This window comes from Monodelphis domestica, chromosome 4 (assembly GCF_027887165.1).
Source record: "Monodelphis domestica isolate mMonDom1 chromosome 4, mMonDom1.pri, whole genome shotgun sequence".
Classification (NCBI taxonomy): domain Eukaryota; kingdom Metazoa; phylum Chordata; class Mammalia; order Didelphimorphia; family Didelphidae; genus Monodelphis; species Monodelphis domestica.
This window is the reverse complement of record NC_077230.1, coordinates 363,371,285-363,398,844: the sequence shown is the minus strand read 5'-3', so window position 1 is coordinate 363,398,844 and position 27,560 is coordinate 363,371,285. Positions and strand designations below refer to the sequence as shown.

The 27,560-nt window shown below is 42.1% G+C and overlaps 1 protein-coding gene across 2 annotated transcripts in view; it reads left to right on the top strand.

Annotated features, from left to right (window-relative positions):
* The window catches only part of GRIK3 (glutamate ionotropic receptor kainate type subunit 3), a 344,698-nt gene that overhangs the window by 184,710 nt on the left and 132,428 nt on the right, over positions 1 to 27,560 (top strand). For both annotated transcript variants that reach the window (XM_001380822.4, XM_056795163.1), the window contains exons 3-4: positions 7,206 to 7,463; positions 13,286 to 13,467. In XM_001380822.4, coding sequence (XP_001380859.1) covers positions 7,206 to 7,463; positions 13,286 to 13,467 — 440 coding nt within the window. The remainder of the gene's footprint in view (positions 1 to 7,205; positions 7,464 to 13,285; positions 13,468 to 27,560) is intronic.

Sequence of the window (27,560 nt, the reverse complement as noted above, 5' to 3'; positions counted from 1 at the left end):
AGGAAGGGAAGGGTAAGGAAGAGAGGAAATAATGAGAGGAGGAAGACTAAGAAGGAGAAGCAGAGTTGGGGGAAAATTGAGGTAGAAGGGACAGAGAAAGGAGGAGAAATTGGAAGGAGAGAAGGGAGGAGGAGAAGGGAATAAATAAATTAGGAGAAAGATTAGAGGAAGAGAGAAAGAAGACAGGATCCTGAATATGTGATTTTTTCCCTCAGTATGAGAGGTAAAAGATAAATCTCAACCAATCAGAACAAGTTCTCAAGTAAGTCCCTTCAGGGCATGAGAGCTTAACCCAACAACACCCTTAATAACATCCTTGTTGGGTCATGGCCTAGAAGGCCTGGCTCAGTATAAGAGATCCTGACCTTGTGAAGCTGGGCATGTGAATGGTTCCCTCCTTTCCTTGGCACTTCAAGGAATTAGAATCTTGATTTGTTTCTGTTACCTCCCAGGTTCTCACACTTGTGGGCTTTCTGAAGCTATCATTCATGACCCTGCCATACTATATAGTCCTATGACAGCCAAACTCACTGTGTTGAGTCTCCAAATTTCCTACTCTTCTTCCAGGAGCCTTCTGATGAAGGTCTCTTGGGGCTCTGAAGTTAAAGCCAGAATCTTCCAACAGGAGTCATAGGGATCCCCTTTCTGTGGCTGAAAAGCCAAATTCACAAAGCTCTGCCCACACTGGGTTGAGAGACTGAGGAGCTGGAAGAATCTGGGGATAAAGGATTATACATTCACCTTGGCCCAATCTCAGAGCTCAAGCCTAGGCTCCAGCTTCAGACAGGCAAGACTGTGATGTTAAATATATTTTGGTTGAGTCTGAATTATTTAATAGGTGGTCTCCAGGGATTTAATTTCTAAATCCCAAAATGAATAACTAAAGTAAAATGTAATTTATGGTAGTTTATTTACTATATTTACCATAGAAGGAAGATTTAAGGAATGAGAGAGAGAGACAGAGAGACAGAGAGACAGAGAGACAGAGAGACAACTCAGTCTTCCTCTGAGCCAGGTAGAAATTCTAAAGCCCTAATCAGGGAAAAATGTCTTAGAGGTTTGCACCTCTGAGAAAGGTAGGGTTACTAAGTCAGCCTTTCACTCACCAATGGTGACCATCTAAAAGGAAAACAGTCTGAGGTCTCCTGCATGAGCTCCTTCAGGGGTCTAGTTCCACAGCCATGTCAGAGTGTCTGTCTTCCAGTGTCTCCTCCCAATGAGAGTTCTTTGATCTAACTAGAATCGATTATCGAATATCTCTTCTTCTGGCCTCTGGTCCTCTTTTTAAAGACCTTTTTCTTTTGTGTCACCTCCCCTAAATTTCATGTCTACCAATCACAGCAGACACTCCTCTCCAGGACTGCCCACTCTTTAGTTCACACCTTCTTTGGTTAGATTATACCTTTTAGGGTTACTTAACACCTTTTTTTTGTTAATTCACCTTTTGTAGTTAGTGAACACCTTTTTGTAGTTAAAATGGGTATATCTACTTCAACCTTTGGGGGATTAAAATCTAAAAATAGATTGTGGATTACAATTCAATATTCCCAAATAAAGGAAGAGCTAAATACCTTCATTGTTACAATCAGGGGATTACAATTTAATTTTCACAATAAAGGAAGAGCTAAATACCTTCATTGTTACAATCAGGAGATAGCTAAATCCAATCTTCACAGTGATTAGAACATTCAGTTCAAACTAAGGAGCACTTATTAAGTACCCTTAATTCCCTTCAAGAGGCCATTCCTGATTCCACCAGTTGATAGTACACCATCCCATCACTATGCCTTCATTTTATATCCTGTGATTAGAGGACCATAAATCTAGTCCTGGAAGGAACCAGCTCAAAGACCATGTAGTCCAATCACCTCATTTTACAGATTGAGTAAACAGAGAGTCTAGTTAAATTTTAGTAACTTGTACTTGTAGCAGAACAAGAACAAATAGCAACTTGTTCATATAGGGAATAAACAACAGAAATAAGATATGATCTCGGATTTTCTGTCTTCAAAACTCTTTCCACAATATTGTATTCCCAAGTTAGAATGTTCTTCTTGAGAACAAGGACTATCTAATTTTGACTTTATATCCCCTGTATTTAGCACTCATATTTGCACATTGTATGAGCTTATGTGTTAATGTTCAGTTATGTCTGAGTCTTCCTTACTCCATTTTGATGTTTTCTTGTAAAAAATACTGGAGTAGTTTGCCATTTCTTTTTCCAGTTCATTTTACAGATGAGGAAAATGAAGCAACTAAGATTAAGTGACTTGTCTAGGGTCACAACAGATTTGAACTCAGATCTTCCTGACTCCATGCCTAGCACTCTATCTTCTGTGCTACCTAGCTTCCCAATAAATGTGCATTTGTTAATTAGTTAGCTGGTTGTTGATAGTCTAAGAGAGACAATCTAGGTTGGTGGACATTTCAGTGAAGAGAAAGGAATAAATGAGTTATAATAGAAAACATGGGTTCCTAACTTTGTGTCAGGAACTATTTTGGTGGTGTGGGGAAGACTGTGTCCCCTCTGTGGGACCCAGTGTGGGAGCAGTGGATGTCTTCAAAAAATGAATCCTATTATACTTCCTTGTGCTGTCTCAATCAGAATCCAGACTCTACTATCAAGTCTTAAGCAAAGCTAACTGTGTACTCCATGTCTTTCTTTGTGTCCTGTGCTTCCAAACTATGATTTCATCCTTGACTATTCTTTCTCCCTTACTCACAAATCCAATTAGCTACCAAATTTTGTCATTTCTACTCCCACAGTTGCTCCCACCCATCCCCTTCTCTCTAGTCACATGAACATTACTCTAGGTCAGAGCTTCATCATCTCTTATCTGGACAAATTTAAAAGCTTCTTCATTGATCTTCCTGATGCAAGTTTCTTTCTGCTCCAGTCTATACTCCTGACTGCCAAAGTGGTTTTCCTAAGGCACAAGTCTGACCCTATCAAGCTCCTTTGACTTCTCTGGCATTTAAAGTTCTTCACCATCTGGTTCCATTTAACTTTTCTAGGCTTATTCTATAGTTCCTTAGTCTATAATCTGCCATACATAATGGTCTCCTTGCTGTTCTTCCCAAGTGATACTCCATCTTCAGTCTCTCTGAATTAGAATAGACTTACCCACATACCTGGGATGCATTCCACTCTCATTTCAGATTTTTAGAAACCCTAACCTCTTCCAAAGGTCAGCTCAAGGAAGGACCTACTTGAACTGATGCAGAGTGAAGTAAGCAGAACCAGGAGAACATTGTACACAGTAACTGAAAAATTCTGGGATGATCAACTGTGATAGACTGCAATACAATGATCCAGGACAATTCTGGGGGACTTATGAAAAAGAATGCCATCTACCACCAGAGAAAGAACTGTGGGAGTAGAAATGCTGATGAAAAGATACGATTTATCACTGGTTTATTTGGGTATATGGTTTGGGGTTTTGGCTTTCTAAGATTATTCGCTTATAAAAATGAGTGATATGAAAATATGTTTTGAGAGATAATATCTGTATAACCCAGTGGAATTGCTTGTCAGCTCCAGGAAAGGAGAGGGAAGTAACATGAATCATGTAATGTTGGAAAAGTTATGTGTAAATTTTTTATTGGAATATAATAAAGATAAAATTCAAAGGTCAGCTCAAGTACTCCTTGCTACAGGAAGTCTTTCCTAGGTATAACCAGCCAACACAGTGGATAGGACTCTAGTACTGGAGTCAGGAAGATTGGAATTCAAATCTAACCTTAGATGCTTACTGGCTTTGTGGTCATGGACAAGTCCACTTAACCTCAGCTGCCTAGCCTTTACCACTCTTCTGCCTTGGAACTGACAATTACTATTGATTTTAAGGCAGAAGGCTTAAAAATAAATAAACACAGAAAATAAACTATCTGAGATTATAAAGGAAACTTATCAGAATACATTTAAAAGCCAAATTCATATGTCCCAAGTTGAGAACTCCTGGAATATAAGCTCCTTGAAGACAAGAACTCTTTATTTTTGGGTTTGTATCCCCAGCGACCTAGCTCAGTGCCTGGCATAAAATAGAGGATTCATAGATGATTGTTGATTAATTGGTCAAGTCTATGCAGCCTAGGAAAGTCTTCAGGATGGGGGAAAGGGTCAGGCACTCTATGAGTAAATCTGCAGTTCCTGGGTGTTTGTGCACACATTCTGAGGCTGTACCCAGACCATGTGAATCTCTTCTGCTGCTCAGAGACCAGTGAGGGATGGGATAGCTGGATATCTAGAGATATCGACTGGAGGAGGACAGCATGTGCTGAGATGAGGGGTTGATGCTTAACCACCCTTCAACCTCCTAAAGCTGAAACAGGTCCAGATTCCCATCTAACACCGTCATGGGAGGGTCAAAGGCTCTGAAGGCCCAGGCTTGCCCTTCCCTCATGAAAGGAGTCTAAAGGGCAGGCAGAGGGGCCCGGCCTCCAGCCAGCAGGCTACAAAGCCTCTCTCTGTACTACTTAGACTGAGGCTGTTTCTCTTCTTGGCCAAAGCAGAGTAAGTCTGGAATCGACCCAGCACTCCCCAGGCTCCTGTCCCTTCACTTATTCTCTGGGCTGCTCAATTCCTTTTAAGACACAAATTGATTGGGATAATTCTTGCTTTAACTACAATTGCCACAGAAGGAGAAAAACCACTCTGCACTCAGACTGTGGATTCCGGCAACGACTGTGAGCCACAGAGTCACAGGGAAATGGCCAGAAAATGGATTCGAAATTGAAGCCTCGAATAATAATGTAATTACTGCCCGGGCTCTGAGTGCTATTAGAACAGGGGCCTCCTGCTGCCCGGAGAACGCTGGGGGCGGTGCCCGGCGGCAGCAGGAGCAGAAGCTGCTGCTTACATCCCCCATCCTTGACTCCTTCTTCTGATAGCACTATTATGTTCAGCAGAGAGGGAATGAAGGGAAGGGAAAGGGAAAGGGGAGGTGCTGAGGATCAGAAGAAAAGAAAAGAGAAAGAGAGTGACGAATGTCTCCTCCTGGTCATGTGTCCCCATCCCCAGCCATGAAACTAGGTGTGGTGGTGATGTCTGGGGCTTTGCCAGAATCATTGTTATTTATCAATCATCAATCAGTTGATCAATCAGCAGACTTATATTAGGCACCTATTATGTGCCAGGCACTCTGTGAGGAACTGAGAATAAAAAAACAAAAATGAAAAAGTCTTTGCTGTCTACCAAGACCCACGATGACTAAGAGATTTGCCTTTGTTCACCCAAATACTACATTTCAGAGGTGGGATTCAAATCTGGGTTCCTGCCGACTCCAAGCCCAGCACATTATCCACTAAACCAAGCTGTCTTTCCAATAAATGCAATAGTGTTGGAGAGTTCCCTGCTTTGCAAGGCATCCCATTGCACTTTGAAACAGCTCTAATTATGAGAAAGATTTTTCTTTAGGGGGAGACCAAATGTGGTAGATACAGATTTTGAAGGGAAGGTACTGGGAGAAATCAGGAAAGGGTTCATGTAGGAGGTGGCACTTGAGCCGATGCATCAGAGGATCTAAGAATCTTTAGATTAGGAGAGACCAAACAAATATCTATCAGAACATGAATTCCTTGAGGGCAGGTAATTTGTATTCTTTTTGGTATTTCCCTCTCAAGGACTTAGCACAACATCTTACACATTTGTTGTTCAGTTGTTTCAGTTATGTCCAACTTTTTGTGACCCCATTTGGAGTTTTCTTGGCAAAGATGTTGGAGTAGTCTGCCATTTCCTTCCTTCTTCCACTCATTTTACAAATGAGGAATCTGAGAGAAACAAGGTTAAGTGACATGCCCAGGGTCATACAGCTAGTACATGTCTGGGGTCAGATCTGAATTCAGGAAGACATCTTCCCAACTTGAGCCCAGCACTCTATCCGCTGTGCCATCTGGTTGCCCCTTGCAAATAGTAAGGGCTTAATAAATGTTTGTTTAATTGAATCCAACTGAAGGCAGTGTGGTACCATGGAAAAAGTGTTGGAGGTAGAGTCAGAGGTCTTGTATGTGAATCATGTCACTTCTTACCCATGTGGAAGCCTTATCCAACCCCTTTTCTTACTATGTAAAATGAAAGGCATAGACCATATGCTTTTTAGAGTCCTTTCCATTTCCAGGCTCATATTCCTATGATCTGATGAATTGAATTGAATAAAATTCAACCTGTACCTGAACAGGAATTCCTGCCCAACCTCTCCCAAGAGGAAAGATCCATCCTCCATTTGAAGACTTCCACAGATGTATGAGGGTTTAAGTAACTGCTGAATGCAAGGAGTGGCATAGTCAGACCTATGTATGAGTCAGGGCTGTGAAGGATGGATTAGGGAGGGAGAGACTGGACACAAGGAGTCCATTCAGAAGGTTTCTGCAGTAGTCCAAGTGAAAGGGGAAGAGAGCATGTTGTAGGGCACCATTAGGTTGTGGTTGTGGGAGCCGAAAGGAGGGAGTAGATATGAGAGAGATCTTGGCAGACGAATTGACAAAACTCGTCCGTAATCATTGCTGCCATTTTGTAAAGCATCATGGTACTTGGAAAGCACATTATATACATGATCTCGTTTGAGCCTCCCACCTAGAGACAGCTAAATGGCATGCATAGCATGAGTTTGTAATAGGGTGACTGAACATGGCCAACATTGCATAGCAATTTTATTGTCTGGAAAATTAAAAACCTCTGTCCATTGTCAATGGATCATTTGGGTGACTACACAGTATGGTGGGTAGAGCACTGGACCTGGCATTAGGAAGACCTGAGTTCAAATCCATCCCTAGACATTTATTTCTTCATGAACCTGAGCAGGTCACTAAACTGACCCTAATAGGTAAGGCTAAAGAATTTAATATATTGACAAGAGGGGAATAGAAAGAGCCAAATAAAAGCTTATCATAGCAGACAAATTCAGCTTTGGCAAGTCTGGCTTCCTCTGTGACTTCCCCTGGGAGCCTGAGTTCCCTGGTGTTGTGGGTATCCCTGGGAAAGGCTTGATCTCTGGACTGCTGTGAGCTTCCTGAGATCGTTGGCACAGAGAACACAAAAGGACTAAGGAGTAATGATTTTATATCACCTGCTTCATGACAGCTGCATCAATGGTAACCCTTCAGAACCCTTCCTTTTTCTCGTAGGGAAGGGGTAGCAGACACCCGTGTCAGTAGCTAAGGGACCCCGACACCCTGGCCATATTCTGACTGACTCCTCTCTTTTGCAGCCTGTGACCAGTTGGCCCTGGGGGTTGTAGCCATTTTTGGACCTTCCCAGGGCTCCTGCACCAATGCAGTCCAGTCCATCTGCAATGCTCTGGAAGTACCCCACATCCAACTACGTTGGAAACACCATCCCTTGGATAATAAAGACACCTTCTATGTGAATCTCTACCCCGACTACGCATCCCTCAGCCATGCCATCCTTGACCTTGTCCAGTATCTGAAATGGCGGTCAGCAACCGTGGTGTATGACGACAGCACAGGTAGGTGCCAGGGTAGAAGAATTCTAGGGAATGGCCCAGACCCCCCAGACCTCGCAACACAACTGGCTAGACACATACAGTGTGAGCCAAATCACCTTCACAAGAGGTCAAGCCAAGGACTTGGGCCATGGCTACTCCCTTTCCTCCAAGACAGAGGCTCGGCAGGGTAGTGTCTCCCTGTCCCCAAGCCATCTCCAGCCTCTTTACTCACAAGCCCTCCAAGGTCAGGCTTCTGGGAGAGATTGTTGTGAAAATCACTTTCCCCTCAGAAGTCACAGAAGTGACCTTTCCAACAAAAGAAGACTGGCAGGGATGAACACTACTAGCTCTGACTCTCAGAAGCTGTGTGACCCTGGACAAATTATTTAACTTCTCTGAACCTCACTTTCCTCCCTTATTAAGGATAATAACACTGGTACAGTAGAGCTCACCGAGCTTGGGGTGAAGAAAGAGCTTTTTAAACGTACTTCAGAAATGGAAGTCACTCCCTCAGTGGCATCCCTAGGCAACATTTGCTTATTTCTCGCTTATCCATCTTGCAAGACCTAGCTTTAAGTCCCACCTCTAGGAAGCCTTTTCCCATCACCCCAGGACCCTTTTCTAAGATCCTGTTACAACTTTTAACTTGGATTCAGAAGTAGAGATTTGGGTCCAAATCCTGGCTCTTCTTCTTCTTACTAGTTGGGTCACCTTGGATCTGTCACTGAGGTCCAAGTGGGTCCATCTGGACCTCAGTTTCCTCTTCTTTAAGTGAGAGAGAAGAAAGTGGTGACCCCTGAAGGCCCCTGACAATACTGTTCACCTCTCACTTAAAGATAATAGGTTGGAATCAGGAGTCACAGATCTCTTTGCCCTCTATCAGATGATACCACCACCATTTGTATTTATCCCTTGTGACTCATCTATCCTCTCCCACAAATGTTAGGAGACCCACATCCTCGTAACATAAGAGAGCCGGAGGTCTTGGCAGAGGTGGAGAACCATGGATGTAGAACACTATAAGGTGTCCCAAAAATCTCAGAGCAGTTTTAACTTAAGCTTAAACTATTTTCCGTAGCTTGAAATATTCTGTATTGATATGTTAGTCAGTTTTTCTGTTTTTTTTCTCCTCTCTCTTTTTGGTTTTTAATTCTTAACTAAAATGGGTAGGTTTGGGAGTTGAGAGGACCTGGATTCAAATCTGGCCTCAGATATTTCCTAGCTGTGTGACCCTGGACAAGTCACTTAACCCCAACAACCTAGCCCTTACTGCTCTTCTGTCTTAGAATTGATACTAAGACAGAAGGTAAGAGGTTTTTTTTTAAGGGTGGAGCTTAGAGAGAGAGAGTAAGGAAGGCTATATTGGGAAATGTAAAATTTTATATCAATATGTTTAAATATATTAATAAAAGATATGTGTAAAATATAGCTACACATCAATAAAATGTTAATAAGCTTTTGAAAAGAGGAAGGTCCCAATTGATTGATTTGCTCCCCTATAGAGGATCTCACACATAGTAGGTAGTCTTTAAATATCAATTGTTTAATTAAAGCCAGAGAAAGTTAGAACTAGGAAGCCACTTAGAAATAATCTAATCTTCCATTTTGTTGATGAGTAAACTGAGGCCAGGGGAAGGGAAGGCACTTGCCTGAGACCACCTAGTGAAAGGCAGGACCAGAGCCCAGACCAGACCCCAGCCTCCTGAATCCCAATCCTAAATGCTTTCCCCAGCAAGAAGTGATTGATTCTTCAGTTTAAATTGTTCCCTTCCAGTTGTCTTCTTCCTGTCACCACAGGCCCTCAGGTGATATGTAAACGCCGCAAGCACCTTTGCTGAGAATGGGAAGTTCAATGCACAAAGAATTTGATAACAAGGAGAAGGATGATCAGAAAAGCTTAGAGCTGGAAGCGAATGTAGCGATCAAATTAGTCCAAAGCTCTGATTTTGCTACCAGAGGCACAATTAAAGCCCAGAGAATTTGAGTGACTTTCCCAAAGTCACACAGGAAGTAACAGGGCTAAGATCTGGGCCAAGTTTCCCTGACTGCAAATCCAGGATTCTTTCTACCAACTTTATCACAATGGTGGTCCCTTTTCCAGGGTACATGATGCCTTTAGAAACTCAAAAAATCCCTAATTTCTCCCTTCTTTCCCACTTGCAGGTTTCTGATGGCCAGGTGGTACAGTGGGTAGAACCTTAGGCTTGGACTCAAGAAGACCTGAGTACAAATACAGCCTTTGACATTCAGTAGCTGTGTGACCTTGAGCAAGCCATTTAACCTCTAACTCGGAAGTTAAATGGCTCTGCCTCAGTTTCCTCAACTGTAAAATGGGGATAATGACAACTACCTCTCAGGATTGTCGTAAGGATCAAATGTGTGTAAAGCACTTAGCACAGTCATTCTTGTTGGCTAATTTTAGTCGTATCTGACTCTTTATGACCCATTTCTTGGCAATAATTTTCTTGGCAAATATTGGCGTGGGTTTGCCATTTCCTTCTCCAGTGTGTCCCCATTTTACAGATGAAAAATCTGAAGCAGACAAAAGTCAAGGGACTTGCCCAGTGTCACACAAATACTATGTGTACAAAGCAGGATTTGAACTTGGGTCTTCCCAAAGCTGGTTCCAGTATCTTATCTGCTGTGCAACCTAGATGCCTTCAAGCAGCCGTTGAGTCCAACCCCTTCATTTTACAGATCAGGAAACTGAGGCCCACAGAGGTTAAGCAATTTACCCCTGGTGACAGAGCTAGTACAGGGCAGATCTGGGATAAGAATACAGATCTTTTGGGATGAGTCAAAGATGACTGCAGTGCTGAGTGTGGGTAACTAGAAAGAAGATGAAACCATGAGCAGAAAGGAAGAAGGCAGAACAAGTAAGATTGGTGGTAAAGACAAGGTCAAATAATAATAATCATGAAAACTGATGAACAATGCAAATACATTTTTGTATTGATCAAATGCAAAATCATTTGATCCCCACAACAGCCCTGGGAAGTAGGTGCTATTACTATCCCTATTTAACAGATGAAGAGACTGAGACCTCATTAAGACCAATGGATTTGCCCAAGTTTATCACCCAAGGAACAGAGCTCAGATTTGAACCCAGCTCTTCTGACTCCCACTCTCAGCCCATTGGGCTGTTTGTCTCACATTGGTGCTATGATAAAGCTATGGAACAAGGAGGGCTCTCCATCGCTGAGCTCATCCCCTCTGTATGGCTTTGCTGTTTTTGTTGTTGCAGTAGATTTACTCTCATGATCATTTCTGTGCATAGATTCCCCCCATACCCCCTTCATCCCCAATGGCTGTGAGATGATGGAGGGAAATGACTCAGATGTATCCTGGGGAGCAAGAGGGAGCTAGCACTGTGTGAGGAAAGAAGTTCAGAGCTGGGAGTCAGGAGGGCTCGTTTCAGTCTACCCTTGGGAATGCCATTGACCAGCCTGGACTAGTCACAAGACCTTTAGGTCTTGGGTTCCCGAAAAATGAAGGGGTTCAATTCAATGATCTGGGCCTCCTGCCAGCTCTGATGAATTGTGAATCTGAATTTATGAGAGAAGGGAGCTGAGACTGGGGTACAGTCACATGTGAAGAGACCCCCCAGGAAATCGGAATCCCAGGTTCAAGTCCCACTTACATACTGGGTGATCCTACTCAAATCACTTCCAACTCACTGAACCTCATTTCTCTTATCTGTAAAATGGGCAAAAGAATTCCTGCCAACCTTGACTTATAAGACCACTAGAGGCTCATGGAGGGTAGAAAATATGAAACACTCTTCACAAATAACCAGAATTCATTGCAGATAATCTATCTTGAGAGTTGCTTTAGAGACATAAACAGGAAGGAAACATCAGTCCTCAAAATCCAGAAAAACAGTTCTGTTGCTCCCTCCCATCTCTCTGCTTCCTGCATTTACTATAGAGGGCCAGGCAGTGCCTGGGCATCCTCCAGGGATACACTTATGGGAAACAGGTTTGACATTTCCTGTTGGAGAATGTGGGTCACACTACGCCAGGCTCAGGCTATACTTGGCTTGACAAAGAGGTCTTGCTGCAGTCTCCCAGGGTCCCCTTCCCTTGAGTTGTGGCTTCCAAGATGCCCAGCCCTTCCTCAAGTTTAATACACACAGTCAAGTGAGAGAGAATGAAGTGGGTGCCCATGGACTGGTTTGGGCATGAGGGGGACCGGGTCCTTGAATTGTATCCTGAGCACTCTCTTCCCCAGTAAGCTTCATTTGAGAAGGGACGTTTTATAAACAGGAGCAAAGGATCAGGAAGGCAGAGCCCACACGGCCAGCATTGAGTGTCGAGACTAAATAGAATTTACAACAAAATTAATCTGGCATGTTTTGCAATGGGAAAGACCTCTTTGAGATCTGTGAGGGGGCAGCATGGTTTGGGGTAAAGATACTAGACTGAGAGTCACAGGACTTTGGGTTCAAATACCAGCTTGGCTATTTATGACCTAGGTGAGTCACTTCTTTTCTCTGGAACTTGAAATGAGGAAATTGGCTCAGTTCAGAGAACAGCTAAGTGTTAAGATGAGTACCAAACATAGAATCAAGACCTAAATTCAAATTCTGCCTCGAACCCCTTCTACTAGTATGAGCCTAAGCTCTTTCTGCAGCGGTTTTTCAGTGTAGAGTAGCACACAGGGACTGGACCTGCAATCAGGACGACATGAATTTAAATCCCATATGAGACACTTTCTTGCTGTGTGGCACAGGGTGAGTCACTTAACCTTTGTAATGCCTCGGTTTGGTCGTCTCTAGAATGTTGGGGTTGGCTTCCATGACCTCTAAGATCCCTTCTGACTAAGTCTATGATTCCAGGAACTACATGACTTGGATGGTCTTGAAACTCTAAGTTGGTACCCTGAGTCCAATTTTCCCATTTTGCAGAAGGGGACATTGAGGTACCGAGAAAGGAAGATATTTTTGAAAGGTCACACTGAAAGTTAATGGCAGACTCAGGACCTTGGACAGTCCTCTAGATCCAAGCTCAGGGCTCTGCATTCTAGCTCAATTGTAAAAACATTCCCATCACTTTGACACATGTTTCTCTTCCCAGCAGGAAGTTCATTTGACCTAAACAAGCCATTTATCTTGGAGAGGTGATTTGGTCCTTGGGGCCAGTGACTGTAAGGTTGAGTTCCTCTAAAAATGTCTGATATAAGTGGTTTTGCAGGGCATCAGGGTGAAGGATGGAACCTCCTGTTTCAGGGAAGAAAATAACAGGCCTGGGTATTCACAAACACTGGCTGACTCTCAATTCTCTGGACAAGAGCCTGGGCCATCTAGAGCAGCACGTAACCCACAAGTCTACACCGGCTCCTTTTCCCAGAAGCCAACCTGTGTCTCTCGCTCCAGTTTGTTCAGCCTGATTTTCAGTCTCTCCTGGGTTCATGGGTTCTCATTGTACAGTATTAGGGAGGGATTGGCCTTCAGGACTGTGAATTCAAGGGCTAATTGGGCTCTGTCACAGCCAAGTCTGGGCATCGCTGGGAGGTAGAGGGTGCCTAAGAGCAGGAGAAGCCACTGAGTAATAACTTGGCCTCTGTGTGTCTGTGTCTTTCTGTTGTGTCATGGTGTCATGTCTGTGTGTGTCTTTGTGTCTGTGTGTCTGTTTGTGTCCATTTGTGTCTGTGTATCTGTATGTTCCTATGTGTGTCTTTGTGTCTGTGTGTATCTCATGTGAATGTCTTTGTATATGTGGCTGTCTGTGTGTCCATCTGTGTGTGTATCTTGTGTCTGTGTGTCTTTGTGTCTTTGTCTGTGTGTCTCTCTCTGTGTCTGTCTGTCCATGTGCCCTGCTTGACCTCTCCCCCCGCCCCCCAAGGCCTCATCCGACTGCAGGAACTCATCATGGCCCCGTCGCGCTACAACATCCGGCTGAAGATTCGCCAGCTGCCCATCGACTCTGATGACTCCCGGCCTCTGCTCAAAGAGATGAAGAGAGGCAGAGAATTTCGCATCATCTTTGACTGCAGCCACACCATGGCTGCCCAGATCCTCAAGCAGGTAGGGACCAGTGGGCAGCCGTGCTCTTCTCTCCCCATCCTAGGCTTCCTATTTCCTTTCCTGTACCTTCACGTGCTCTCCTTCCCATTCTACCTGTCTCCTATTTTTCTATCCCCCTTACCTCCTTCTTCTCTCTCTTCTTCTTCTTCCTTCCTCATCTCTTATCCTTCCATTTGTCCTTCTTTATCTCTGGCAGATAGCTGGTAGCACAGTGACGTCAGGAAGACCTGAATTCAAATTTGACATCAGTTCAAATCAGACACCTAACTAGCTGTGTGACTCTGGGCAAGTCACTTAACTCCTGCCTGCCTCAGTTTCCTCAATGGTGAAATAAGGATAACAATAGCAGCCATCTCACAGGGTTGCTGTGAGGATCAAATGAGATTATATTTGTAGAAAAAGTACTGAGCATGGTGTCTGGTATGCAGTAGGTGCTAAATAAATGATTATGCCTTTCCCCCTGCTATCCTTCCACTTCTCCATCTTCCCTTCCCTCTCCTTCTCTCCCCTTACTCTTCTACCCATTTCCTTTTCTTCCTCCTCCTTCTCCATATGAATCCTTCTCCTTCTGTTCTCTTTATTCTATCCTCTTCCTCCCTCCACCTCCCTCCTCCCTGCTCTTTTCCCTCAGCCTCCCCTTCCTCCCCCTCTTTCTCTTTCCCCCTCCTCCAGCCTTCATTGAGCTCCTATCAGAGCATGGCAGCATAGAGTGGCACAGAGCTGTTTGTGCCCTCTGGGGATGACACACAAGTGCAGGCTCACTCTGAGAGAGAGAGCATTGAACAAGTCCCAGATGAGGTCAGGCAAAGAGGGAGCTCAGAATGGAGTCTTCCCAGAAGGATGGATTCGCAAGCATACAGCAGAGGGCTTAGCTTGGAGGTGGGGAAAGGGAGGAGAGATTTTCTAGGGACCACATTCTTACCAAGCTAGAGCTGGCCCTGGGAGGCCTCCCTTTTTTTAACCCCTTACCTTCCGTCTTAGAATCAATATTGTGCATTGGTTCTAAGGCGGAAGAGTGGTAAGGACTAGGCAATAGGGGTTAAGTGACTTGCCCAGGGTCACACAGCTAAGTAGTGTCTGAGGCTAGATTGGAACCCAAGACCTCCTGTCTCTAGGCCTGCCTTCCCCTTTAAAGCTCCCCTGTTCTACCTAGCAGGTAGTCTGAACTACAGCAAGAAAACATTCAAGGCGTTGGGGAAAGAGGATCTACCTAGCAGGGGAGTATGACCTATAGCAAGAAAGCCCTCAAAGTACTGGGAGAGGGGAGGACCCTGTGTTCAGGAGGGGCAAATAGGGTCTGAGGCCCCATTAAATCTTGATATGGGCTGACTGAAGGTGGCCCCTGCTCAGGATGAGCAGTGCTATCCCACAATGCCCAAAGCATCTAGCAGCTGGACAATGGGAGTCAGTTATCCCAGCCCTGGCAACAAAAATCATCCACCTGCAAAATTCCACTTCTGGAGAGAGGCCTTGTGGGGATGGAGGGATGGAGGAGACCTCGGGCAGAATGCCTCCCTCTTGTCGCAGAATGAGGGGCCCTGGAAGGAAGGAGAGACATGGGCTTTGCTGGGCGGCCTGTATATACCGACCCCCAAAGTGACTCACTCCCTCCTGCCTGTGATTAAATCCCGCCGGCTGTCCTCGCTTATTATCTGCTTTATTATAGTTTATTGTACCATCTGCTTGACTCATCTCAGGCAAAGGCTGAGGGAGGGGTGGAGGGAACGAATGGCTTTCTGAGATTGGATGGGGTTTCTTTTCAGGACACAGTCGCAGCATGGTGTACACATGGAAGCAGGCCAGCCACTGCCACCGGTCCAAGAAATAAAATAGCAAAATGGCCTCAAACCCCCCTCAGCGGGTGCAGTCGAACAAACAGCAAACGCTCTGATTTGGACCAGTGCATATTTTAAAAGGCAATTATATTGTCCCAGAAAAATCTCCATATTTATTAGGAAAACTTCCACCCTGGGCAGGGCAGGGTTCTGGGAGGCAGGTGAGACAAGGAGGAGTGACAGAAGAGAGCGCTGCAAAGGAATAGGAGAGCTCGAGCAGGAGGAAAGGGGGATCAGAGCCCCAGGGTCCCACTTTACTCAGGTGGGAAGGGGACCAAATACAAAGCCACTCTTCAAGCAAGGAGGAATCTAGGACGCAAAGCCATTCCCTAGGGGTGATGGAGGAGCCACCACACAGCCTAGAACCACAGAAAAGATGCCTGGCACACATGACAGAAGGAACCCAGACAACCCAACTCCAAAAGAGAAGGAAGTTATCTAGGACATAAGGCAGAAGGGAAGAGTCCCTGAACCTATGGACTAAACACTATGGCCCTCCTCCTTGGCTACTGTTAGTAAGAAAGCTGCTACCTCCTCTAATAGCTTAGTGTTCAAGCCTAGCAAGAAGGGGAGTAAAAACATCCTAGGGAATGGGGTCTGTATTGGGCTATGAATTCAAGTCTCTTCTTGCCTGGGGTTGTGGATTCTCTAGTTCTTCATTGGCATTCCAGTAAAATGTTCCTTTTCCTGGGGCATTCCAGCCTAAGGAACTATCAGCTTTAACAACTCTCAGGAGGAGTTCATTGTTGGGTTGTCCCAGTGGTCAGCTCTTAGCTCTGAATTGAACTCTGCCTTCCCTCCCTACTCCTGATTCTTCTTCTGTCCTCTGAAACCAAGTAAAGCAAGTCTTCCACATGAAATGTCTTCAATCTCTGGAAGATAAGTTCCCTTGATACAACCCTGAGTCTTCTTTTTTCCTGAGTAACCATTCTCAGTTGCTTGCATCAATTCTTGTAAGCCAAGGTTATCCACTCTTCCATCTTTGTCAACATCCTCCGGACAAGTTCTAGCTTTGTCACTACTTTGGTCCTTCAGTGGACCTTTAGCATTATCAACACAGGAGATCTCATTCCATCCATGCCCTCTCAGTCCATATGACTGGCCATGCCTTCCTTAAAGCCTCCACAGGGACATCCAATGAACATGCTTTGACCCCCATCTCGATCCCTTGATGAGTAACCCCCAGCAGAGAAGCTTGTCAATTGGCTTCATAAAATATGGCTCCTAGAACTGGACACATGAGTACAAATATGTCTGACAAGTAGAATGGTACTACTATCTCCCCAACTCTGAACATTAAGATTCTATTAAGGTAGTCTAAAATTAACAGTTGATCTTTGAAGTTGCCATGTTGCAATGGGATGGCAGACCTGTGGCTAGACTGTATGTTTGCACTCTCAACACCAGCCTAGCTAAATTCAAAGGAACTCACTACCTGGTTGACTGCTGAGTACTAAATTTTTTGACCAAAGCAACTTGTGAAGAAAGGTATCTACCAAATCATAGAGGGGCCTGTGATCTCTATCATCTCCTGGCTAGCCATCCCCAATTTCATCAGTTTTCCTATGCAAAAGTATCTGATCTTGACCCCATATTTGTCGCCTTCCTCTGAACAAGTTCCAACTCATCATTACTTGTCAGTAGAGGGAGTGTCCACAAACATGAAATTATAGAGCCTTCAAGTCCTGAAGATGTCATACTGTTGACTCACTGAGCTTTTGTTCACCAACCTCCTGTCTGTTTTTTCATGATGCATCTTCATCTCTTCCTGCCCAGCCCACTGGAGAGGGGGCCTATAGCTTAATGACAAATGGGACAGAGATCCTACTCATCCAAGCTGAAAGCCTTGCTACTGAGGAAAAGAGATTGGGGAAGGAGGAATTTTTTTCCTTAATTATTTTTTAAAATATCAAGCATTTTTCTCCATCTCCATCTTCTCTTATCCAGAAAAAGAAAGGAAACCCATTGCAACAAATAAGCATAGTCTTAGCAAAACACATTTCCATTGGCCATATCCAAAAATGTGTGTCTTATCTAATTTTGCATATTAGTCCACCACCTCTCTGTCATGTTGCCTTAAAAAAAAACCCTTGCCTTCTGTCTTAGAATTAATACTGTATATTGGCTCCAAAATAGAAGAGTGGTAAGGGCTAGGCAAGGGGGATTAAGTGACTTGCCCAGGGTCACACACCTGGGAGGTGTCTGAGGCCAGATTTGAAACAAGAACCTCCCATCTCTACACCTAGATGTCAATTTAATGAGTCACCCAAATGCCCCATATCAGGTCATCTTTTATTGTGTTGGTCCTCCGGAATCATGGTGGATCATTGCATTGATCAGTTAATAAGTCTTCAAAATCATTCACCTTTACAGGGTTGATAGTATACATTATTATACAATATAATAAATATTATGTCCTATAATGTATAGTAACATCACACAAGAATGTTATATGTATAAAATATTGTAAATATTCTATATAATGTTACAAGAATAAATTATTCTTGATTTATTTCACTTTATTCTGCCTCCTTCTATATATGCCTTCTCTGGTTTCTTTTAAATCTATTTTTTAAGGGGGCAGCTGGGTAGCTCAGTGGATTGAGAGCTAGGCCTAGAGATGGGAGGTCCTAGGTTCAAATCTGGCCTCAGATACTTCCCAGTTGTGTGACCCTGGGCAAGTCACTTAACCCCCATTGCCTAGCCCTTACCACTCTTCTGCCTTGGAACCAATACACAGTATTCATTCCAAGGTGGAAGGTAAGGGTTTAAAAAACTATTTAAAATTTTTTTTAAACTTTATCTTCTATATTAGTATCAGTTCTAAAACAGAAGAGTGACAAGGGATAGGCATTTAGGGTTAAGTGACTTGCCCAGGGTCACATACCTTGGAAGTATTCAAGGCCAGATTTGAACCCAGATTCTCCTAATTCTAAGCCTGGTGCTCTATTCATTGTGCTCCCTAGCTGCCCCTGAAAATATATATTTTATTTCTTATGGCACAATAGTATTTTATCACATCAATACACCCTAAATCGTCTGGCCATTCCCCTGTTGTACACTCAGTTTCCTGTTCTGTGGCTTCATGAAAAATGTTGCTATAAATATCTTTGTGCATAAAGGATCTTTTCTTTTTATTAAACTCTTTCAAGCATGGGCACAGTCATGGTGTTACTAGGTCCAAGAGGCTGTACATTTTTGTAACTTTGAGAGAATGGTTCCAATTGTCTTTCCAGAGGTAAAGAGCTTTTGGAGACTAGATTTCCAATTTGGGCCATCTACACTGACCCAGTGTTCCAAGTTTATAAAACTGTAAAATGTCAGATCTAGAAGGAGCCCTGGAAATCATAAGATCATCCATCGATTTAGGGCTAGAAAGGAACTTAGAGTCCATCTAGTATAATTTGCTCTTCTTACAGTTGGAGAACTTTGGTATCGAGAAAGTAAGGGACTTGCCCAAAGTCACACATGTGGCAAAGGTGAATTTAGAACATGTTCCCCAGATTTCTATGTCAGAGCTCTTTCTAGGTTTCCACCCTCTTTCTCTGCATGATAAACTTGGGCCAAGAAAAGCTAAATATTGGAAGAAGGTGGGGAGATAGGAGATAGATTCTATACAACAGAATGGGGGGGTGATGAGGTAAGTGGAAGTCCTACCCCCTCATTTCCCATTAGTCTAAGCTGAGCAATGATAGCCAGAGCTCTCTGGTCAATGAGAGGAGACAGGTCTCTTAGCTAGACTGAAGCCTCCCCCTAACTGGATAATTGACTCCCATAGGTCACATTTAGGGCAGAGAATTGAGTTGGAAATGAAATCTTCTTTCCATTAGGAGTATATTGAGGTCCTGTGTAGTTTCCCAAAGCTCCAAGGCCTTTTCCTTTGCAAGAGAAGCCAGTTCATCTACTATGTGCTCTGACTGATTGCTAGAATCTCAGAGTAATAAAGGGCTTTGGAGGTCTCTCCCCATGCAGAATTCCCCTGTAAGTCTAACCTACCTTGTGTCAGATCACTTAGGCTTCTCATTGAATGTCTACAAGAAAGAGGAACTTGGTACCTGGGTACCAATGTTACCAAATGGTACATTCCATTTGTTGGACTGCTCTGTTCAGAAGTTTTCCATTGTAAGGGATGTCCCAAACTTTTAGAGCAGCTTTAAATGCACTAAGGGGGAGGGGGAGGGGGAAGCTAGATGACTCAGTGGATTGAGAGAGAAGCCTAGAGATGGGAGGTCCTGGGTTCTGATTTGATCTCAGACACTTCCTAGCTGTGTGACCCTGGACCAGTCACTTAATCCCCATTGCCTAGCCCTTACCACTCTTCCGCCCTAGAACCAATGCACAATATTGATTCTAAAACAGATGAGAGGTATTTTTTAACTTCACTAAGACCTTTGGGACACCCTGTATTACACCAAAATCTGCTTCTCTGCAATTTATACTAATTAATTCTCACACTATTCCCTACAGGAAAAAAAAAGATCCATTCAAGGAGAAAAAAGTCAAATATCCCTCTTCCACCTGAAAGACCCTTCATATGCTTAAAGGCTAGTAGCATGGCTCTCCCTTATCTTTTTTCCTAAAGCTAACCATTGCCCAATTCCTTCACTCAGTTCTCATATGTCATACTCTCTAATCCTCTCCCCATCCTAGTCACCTTCTTCTGGCTACTCTCCATCTTGTCAATGTCCTTCTTAAAAGTTGGTACCCCCAGGCATACATTTTTTTTCAAATGTGTCTGACCATGGCACTCAACAGAGAAATCATCATCTCCTTTGTTTTGAACATAAATGCCTCCATTAGTTCAATCTTCGATGTTGTCTCTTTTGACTAAGAGTTCTTTGGGCTCTGTAGTAAGTTCTCAGAAGTAGCTAGATCTCAACACTGTTCTCTTCTTCTCTCTGTATTAATGCCTACTAATCCCTCCCCAGGATATGGACTAGGATCAGAGAAGTACATCTGATTACAGATTGGGTGGGAAAAGTTTCAAACTCTTGGCTAAAGAAGATCAGAGTATCTGTGTATTTTTTACTCATATGTGTTCTTTCTCTGGGAGCTGTATGATTTATGCATGATGCCTCACAGCATTTTGAATCTACTTTATTGATTTCATATCATTGTGGAGAGAACAAAGTATCAGAAGACCTAGGTCCTAGTCCTGAGTCTTCCAGAGGGTGGAAGCCACAGAGTCGTGGGATTTCAGAATAGGAAAGGCCTTCAGAGATCATCAAGTCCAACCTATACCTAAGCACAACCCCCTACTCAGCATCCCCAACCAAAGGATGATCTCTGCTCAAGTAGCTCTTAGATAAAGAACTGACTATTTAGTAGTGGTCTTCCAGAGAGAGAGACACACACACAGACAAACAGAGAAAGAGACAAAGAGGGAGACAGAGAGACAGAGAGAGAGATGGCTGGCTTGGGAGCCCTTTTAAAATGCCAGGAGTGCTTAACTCCACTCTAGCACTCCAGCACTCCAATCAGATGGTCAGAGGATACTGAGGGAACACTGATGAGATGTGATTTCTAAAGCTGCTAGAGTATGGAAGGAAGATAAATTTCCTGATGAAGAGGTTTCTTAGGGACATGATGAAGTCAAGTGAAAGGGGTGAGCCTGATGGGAAATGAAGAGGTGGCTTTAATTGAGTTCTCCTTGAATGGAGGCTTTGGAAGGACTTTTTACTCCACCCTTCAAACTTAAAATACTTCAATTTAAGGGCCAGAGTGTACCCTGTATCCTGATGTATGTACCACTGGGGGTATTATATCTATATCATTTATATCTTTTGTCTTCTTGTTCAATCATGTCTGATTCTTCACGATCCCAATTGGGGTTTTCTTGGCAAAGATTTTGAAGCAGTTTGCCATTTCCTTCTTCAGTTCATTTTACAGATGAAGAAACCAAGGCAAGCAGGGTTAAGTGACTTGCCCAGGCTCACACAGCTAGCTAGTAAGTGTCTGAGGCTGGATTTGAACTCAGGTTTTCTTGTCACCACACCTGGCACTTTATCTCCTGTACCACCTACCTGCCCATCATCTATATTTATCTATATCAATATGCAAATCTATATTCATACATGTGTGGTATCTAACTGATCGATAGCATATGCTATCGATCAGTTAGATACCACACATTGTATAACATCTATAACATGTATATATCACACATATGTATAGTATACAAAATATAGCATAAATAACACAAGCATAATTAATGACATATTACCCATGTGTAATAAGTTCTATATCATCTATATCATAAATGCTCTCTGTTATAATTACTATTATTATAGTTCACTTGGAATTTCTATTGACTTTCTAGTATGTTAGGAGTACTTTATACACTTGAAGTGATTCTGTCTTCATTTAATTTTTGTTATCACCAGTTCCCTATCATATTTCTTAGTCCCATCTGAGAAGTTAGTTTGTGATGTGACAACAGGACTAATTACAGTCTTCTTGAAATAATTTTGTTTTCACAGCCTTGGAATGTCTGTCCTTTCTCATAAGCACAGATTTCAGAATCCTTCTCTTCTCTCAAAACTTAGTTCAGGTATCACCTCCTCTGAGAAGGAGGATATTTTTAAAAATCTTTTTATGCCCACCTAACACAATACCTTATATCTAGTTGGGTTACTACCTGCTTATTGGATTCAATTATATTAGTTTGAATTGGACTAGACTGGACTGGGTTAGATTAGAACAGACTAGATCTCATTGGATCTGATTTGACTGGATTTGACCAGATTATGCAAGATGGACTAGTTTATGCCTGATTGGACTGGGCCAGATTCAGCTTGACTAAATTAAACTGGATTGGACCAGATTGAACTGGACTAGACTCTATTAGTTTGGACAAGATGATGCTTTTATTTTTCAGCTATGTGTTTTTCTCTAAGACTGTGTATCAAAAAAAAAAAAAGCTATCTAGTCAAGAATATTTAGAATCTCAAATATTGTGGGGAAGCGATTATTTCTCCAGTTATAAGGACCTCTGTCTTGTGCTTGCATTCACAGGTTTTTCAAAGACAGGTTAAGATTGGAGGAAATTCGATCTTCTCTTTCCTTTTAACATCTGTTCCTTATTTTCATTTTTTTTCTTTTTCAAAATGATTGAAAATAATTGAAAGATGCGACATTTCCTTGCTTGCCTTTTTAAACTGTTGCCCAACTTATGACAAATTGCTCGTACTATATATATTTTTCTCTTTTCTTAACAACTGCTGACAAAAAAAAACCATATCCAACAGTAACCCACCAATCTGTACATTGCAACCATGAGTGATGGATAGTTTTCCTCAGTATTTCTTCAGTAAAAGAGGTTGCTGATTGGAAGTTTTAGTCATAAATTTAATTTTCCTGGGTCAAGAGCTGAAAGTCATCATTCACAGAGTATTATTTAAGATGTCAGAAATAAAGTTTCCTATTTCAGAGGTGCAGTGGAAGGTGAATAGAGAGCCAGTCTTATAGCCAGAGAAACCTGTGCTTGAGCACAACCTCTCTCTAAATACATGCATATCAATAATATGTAACATACAAAGCATGCAAGTCTTATGTAACATATACCACTTAGTGAATTCCCTATATTTACATAACATATAACATATATAGGACATACAGCACATCACATAAATAATGAAAGTATAATGATGATATTGTGCCCATATGCAATCTTATAATCACATATATCATTAAAGTCTGATATTGTTCATTATACATGGGCAATACTGTATGTGGCAGCAAGGTGGCGGAATGAATAGAGTCAGGAAGACTCATCTTCCTCAGTTCAAATCTAGCCTCAGATATTTACTAACTGTGTGACCCTGGGCGAGTCACTTCATCCGATTTGCCTCAATTTCCTCATCTGTAAAATGAGCTGGAGAAGGAAATGGCAAACCACCTCGGGATTTTTGCCAAGAAAACCCCAAATGGGATCACAAAGAGTCAGACATGACTGAAATAACTGACTAAGGGGAAAAATCATATATTATATGTAACACATGAGAAATATATGTGCATCTACATGTATATCTTTATATGAACACATCTCTATGAAATGATCCCATCTAAGTTATGAGATGGCTGGTCTGGGAGCCTTCCTGAAATGGAGGCTTTAGAATGAGTTCTTTATTACATATCTCAGCCCTATAATCAGAGACACAAAGAGTACTGAGAGTATTAATGAGATGTGAGTACCAGTGCTGAAACATCTATCTATATCCCCAATATTTATATCATCTCTATATATTTATACAACTACATACCTTCCTCACATATGTAATATGGCATCGATGTATAGAGCATGTTGCATATAATATATGCCATGTATAGCATTTGTATCAACATATATTTAACCAATATAACATTCAGAATATAGAGTAAATCATACAAGGAAGTCTTTTTCTGTCTCTGGATCTTATTTCTCTGTTGATACAATAATGGAGTTTGATTTGAACAGGGTTTTTAAAGCCATTTTTTTTTTGTCATGGACTTCTCTGGCTGCCTGGTGGATCCTATAGACCCCTTCTCAGAATGCTGTTTTTAAATATATAAGATAAAATACATGCGATTACAAGGGAGACTAATTATATTAAAATAATTATCAAACAGGTTTTTAAAAGATCATGAACCACAGGTTAAGAAGCCCCAGACTAGACGGTTTTTAATGGTCCTTTCTGACTCTAATTCATATTATTTACATTCCTGGGAGCCAAGCAATCCCAGTGCTCCCTGGAATGTGTGTTTAAATAGGAGCCAGTGGAAAAATGACACTCGGCATACGTGAAGTTCATTCTATAGTCACCTTTTCTGGAAGGCATCCAGTCCCAATATCAAGCAACATGTGTTTGGAGTGTACTATGAACATTGCTAATGCCTTCCTCTACCCTGAGAGGTAATAGGGCTCCCCCCACAACCCCTGGTCCCCCATCCCACCCCAGCATCCTGGAGAGCCTCCAGTTACTTAGAGTAGAAGATGGTTGGAAGGATTCTCGATATGGGGTAGCCCTTCAGAGTTCTGTATTTTCCTTTTAGAGGAATCCCAGCCCCATGAGTGGTTTGAGTTTTCACTAATTGATTTAATTTTATTAATGAGCATTTCAGAAAAGAACTGTGTGTGTATGTGTGTGTTCTGAGAGAGTTTTATTAACTAAGAAGACAATATGATTAGAGTTCAAAATTCTTTTTAAAAATATATGACTTAGCAGGACAGCTAGATGGCTCAGTGGATAGAAAGCCAGGCTTAGAGACCAGAGATCCTGGATTCAAATGTGACCTCAGACACTTCCTAGCTGTGTGACCCTGGGCAAGTCACTTAACCCCCATTGCCTAGCCCTTACCACTCTTCTGCCTTGGAACCAATACTTAGTGTCAGTTCTAAGACAGAAGGGGTATATGTGTATAATATTATAGTATTGTGTTATATTATAATAATGTTATAGGCTTATTATTACTAGAGCTCTCTGGTCAACTTGGCTAATTTTATATATACATATACAATTATATATATATGTATTTAATTGTATATATACAATAAGATATATTGTAAGGGTTTTAAATGGTTTGACTAAATTTATTTTAAAAGAATTATTGTGGTCGCCATTTATAAAAATTAAAATTAAACTATGAGTCTGTTAGTAGCTTTAGTAGCTTTATTACAACAAGGTAGAGATCGTAAAGGAGGAAATGTAGGAAGGAGTTAGAAATTATTGCCTAGCTAAATACCCTATAATTGCTGATCCAAAGAAATCCAGCTCAACTCCAACAAAGGCTCCCTCAGGTCCTGATGTCCAACTAGGAGTCCTTGTAGTCTCTTCAGGAAGAGTCTTACCAGTGCAGAATCAGTCTCCAAAGCAAAAGTCCAAGACAGAAGAATCCCTCCAATGCAGAGAGACCAACACAGAAGTCCTCCCTCAGCAAGAGCCACCAAGGCAGCAGAAATGAATCCAAATGCCCTCAGTTGGCTCATATAAGCAGTTTTCTCCATATCACTTCTATCTCTCTGGTTTCTAGTTCCTTTCACTGTGAGCTGGTCTGTTACATTTCAGGAACCAATCAAAGACTCTCAATTTGCCTAGCACTGCCCAAGGTGTGGGGGGGGAGGATAGTGTTTGTGGTCTTTTAGTACTAAGTGTTAATGACTAAGTAAGTGTGAACTCTCTTCATTAGTGACTTACTAAGTGTTAAGTAGGGGTACTTTGAGTTCTTGATTAATTAACTTAAAATAGACAAAGGTAATAAACAATTCCCTTTTATTATATATATGTATACAAAAATATATTCAATTGTATATATGTGTATGTATTTATACAAAATTAGCCAAGTTGACTAGAAAACTATAATAATAATAATAATAAATATAAATATATACAAGGGCCCTATACTGAAATCAAGAAATGCTGAGGAAACCTAGGACGTATGGTGATAACATATATTCCCCCCCCCACATAAATACCCCCCAATTATATATGTGTCTATACAACCCCAAAACAGATTTTCCTATTCTTGTGCTAGGCCTTATACAAGAGGAAGGGGAAGAGGTGGTCCTTGCCTTCCCCTCAAGAAGCTTATAGTTCTGTTGGGGAGATGAAATGTATTCCCATGAACAGAACAATATTAAATAGTATATGGATAAGTGTGGCAGTGTTGATGGTGGGGAGAGAAGTATTGGAGAGTTGAGACTTTCAAGAGAAGGGAGGCTTCTAAAAACCAAAAAAGTCTTGATGGGCTAAAACAATGAACTGATTCTAACAAGATGGAATTTAGTGGGAACCAATGTGAATTTCTGTTGGTGGAAAAGCACCCACACAGTTTTGAAATACTGAAATGCTATTATTATATAAATGGGCCTAATTATTATTATCTTCTACTCTTAAATTGCTACAAATCCACTTTACAAGAACAGAATAAGTAAAGGCATTATTTTTTAGATAAAAAAATAGTGTTTTGAGTGGACAGCAAGGTCAATTTGAGTCAAAAGTGTGAGCAGGCAGCCAAAAAAGCTAATGTTATGATAGACTTTATTAAGAGAAGCATAACTTCCAGAACAAAATGGTCCTAATCAGAGCAATTGGAAATATTGGGTTCAGTTCTAGTTTCCACATCTTAGGAAGAAACTCAATGAGTTGGAAAAGGTCTAGAGAGAGACAACTAGAATAATGAAAGACCTAGAACAGTGATGGTGAACCTTTTAGAGACTGAGTGCCCAAACTGCAACCTTCATGCCACATGTGAGCCACCTGCATTACCCCATACAGGGGAGGGAGGAAGCACTTCCATTGGGCTGCTAGGCAGAGGGATGGATGATGAGAGAAATGTCTTTAGGCACACATGGAGAGGAGGAAGGGAGCAGCCCCCTCTGGCACACATGCCATAGATTTGCCAACATATGGCTAGAGCTTATGCTATATAAGGAATGAATGAAAGAAATGGGAATATTTTGCCTGAAGAAGAGGTACATTAAAGGAGAAAATGGTGGCTGTCTTTGAGTATTTGAAATATTGCTGCATAATTGAACTCATTCGTTTTGTCCTTAGAGGACAGAACTAGAATTCTAAGAGGCTTGGTAGTAGATAGAAAATGTAGAGGGGAAGATTTCAGATTGATTTAAGAAAACCTAACAATTAGAATCATCCCCAAATGGAATAATCTGCCTCATATGATAGTGAGGTCCCCTTTATTGGAGGTATTTAACAAAAAGGCTAAATCACCACTTCTTTGGGATATTGTAGAGAGGTTTCTGGATTGGGTATCTTTTGGACCAGATATCCTCTGAGGGTCATTCCCACATTGAGATTCTGTATAATTCAGTAGAAGTTGTAGAGTAGACAGTGATACAACAGAAAAAACCCTAGACTTATAATCAGAAGACTTGAGTTGGAGCTCTAAATTTGCTGCAACAGATTCATGTCCTCTCTCTGGGGCTTAGTTTACACATCTGCAAAATAACAATAATACTTCTACTCCCTACTTCACAAGGAGGTTTGGAGGAAAGTGATATGTGAAATTCTAAAATACTCTAGAAATGTATTATTTAGCATTATATCCAGGAGGTAGTTTTTATCTTTCACAGGAATTGTTTTTAAGCCAATGCTCCAGGAAGTTGTGGAGGGGATTCTTATTCAGGTACAAGTTGGACCAGAAGGCCTATGAGGGTCCTTCAATCTCCAAGATTCTTTGATTCCTCCAGTGACATTCTTCTCTGATGCCTCACCTAGAAGTGGAAGTGACCCCAGGCACTCAAAATACTATCCCATGAGAATG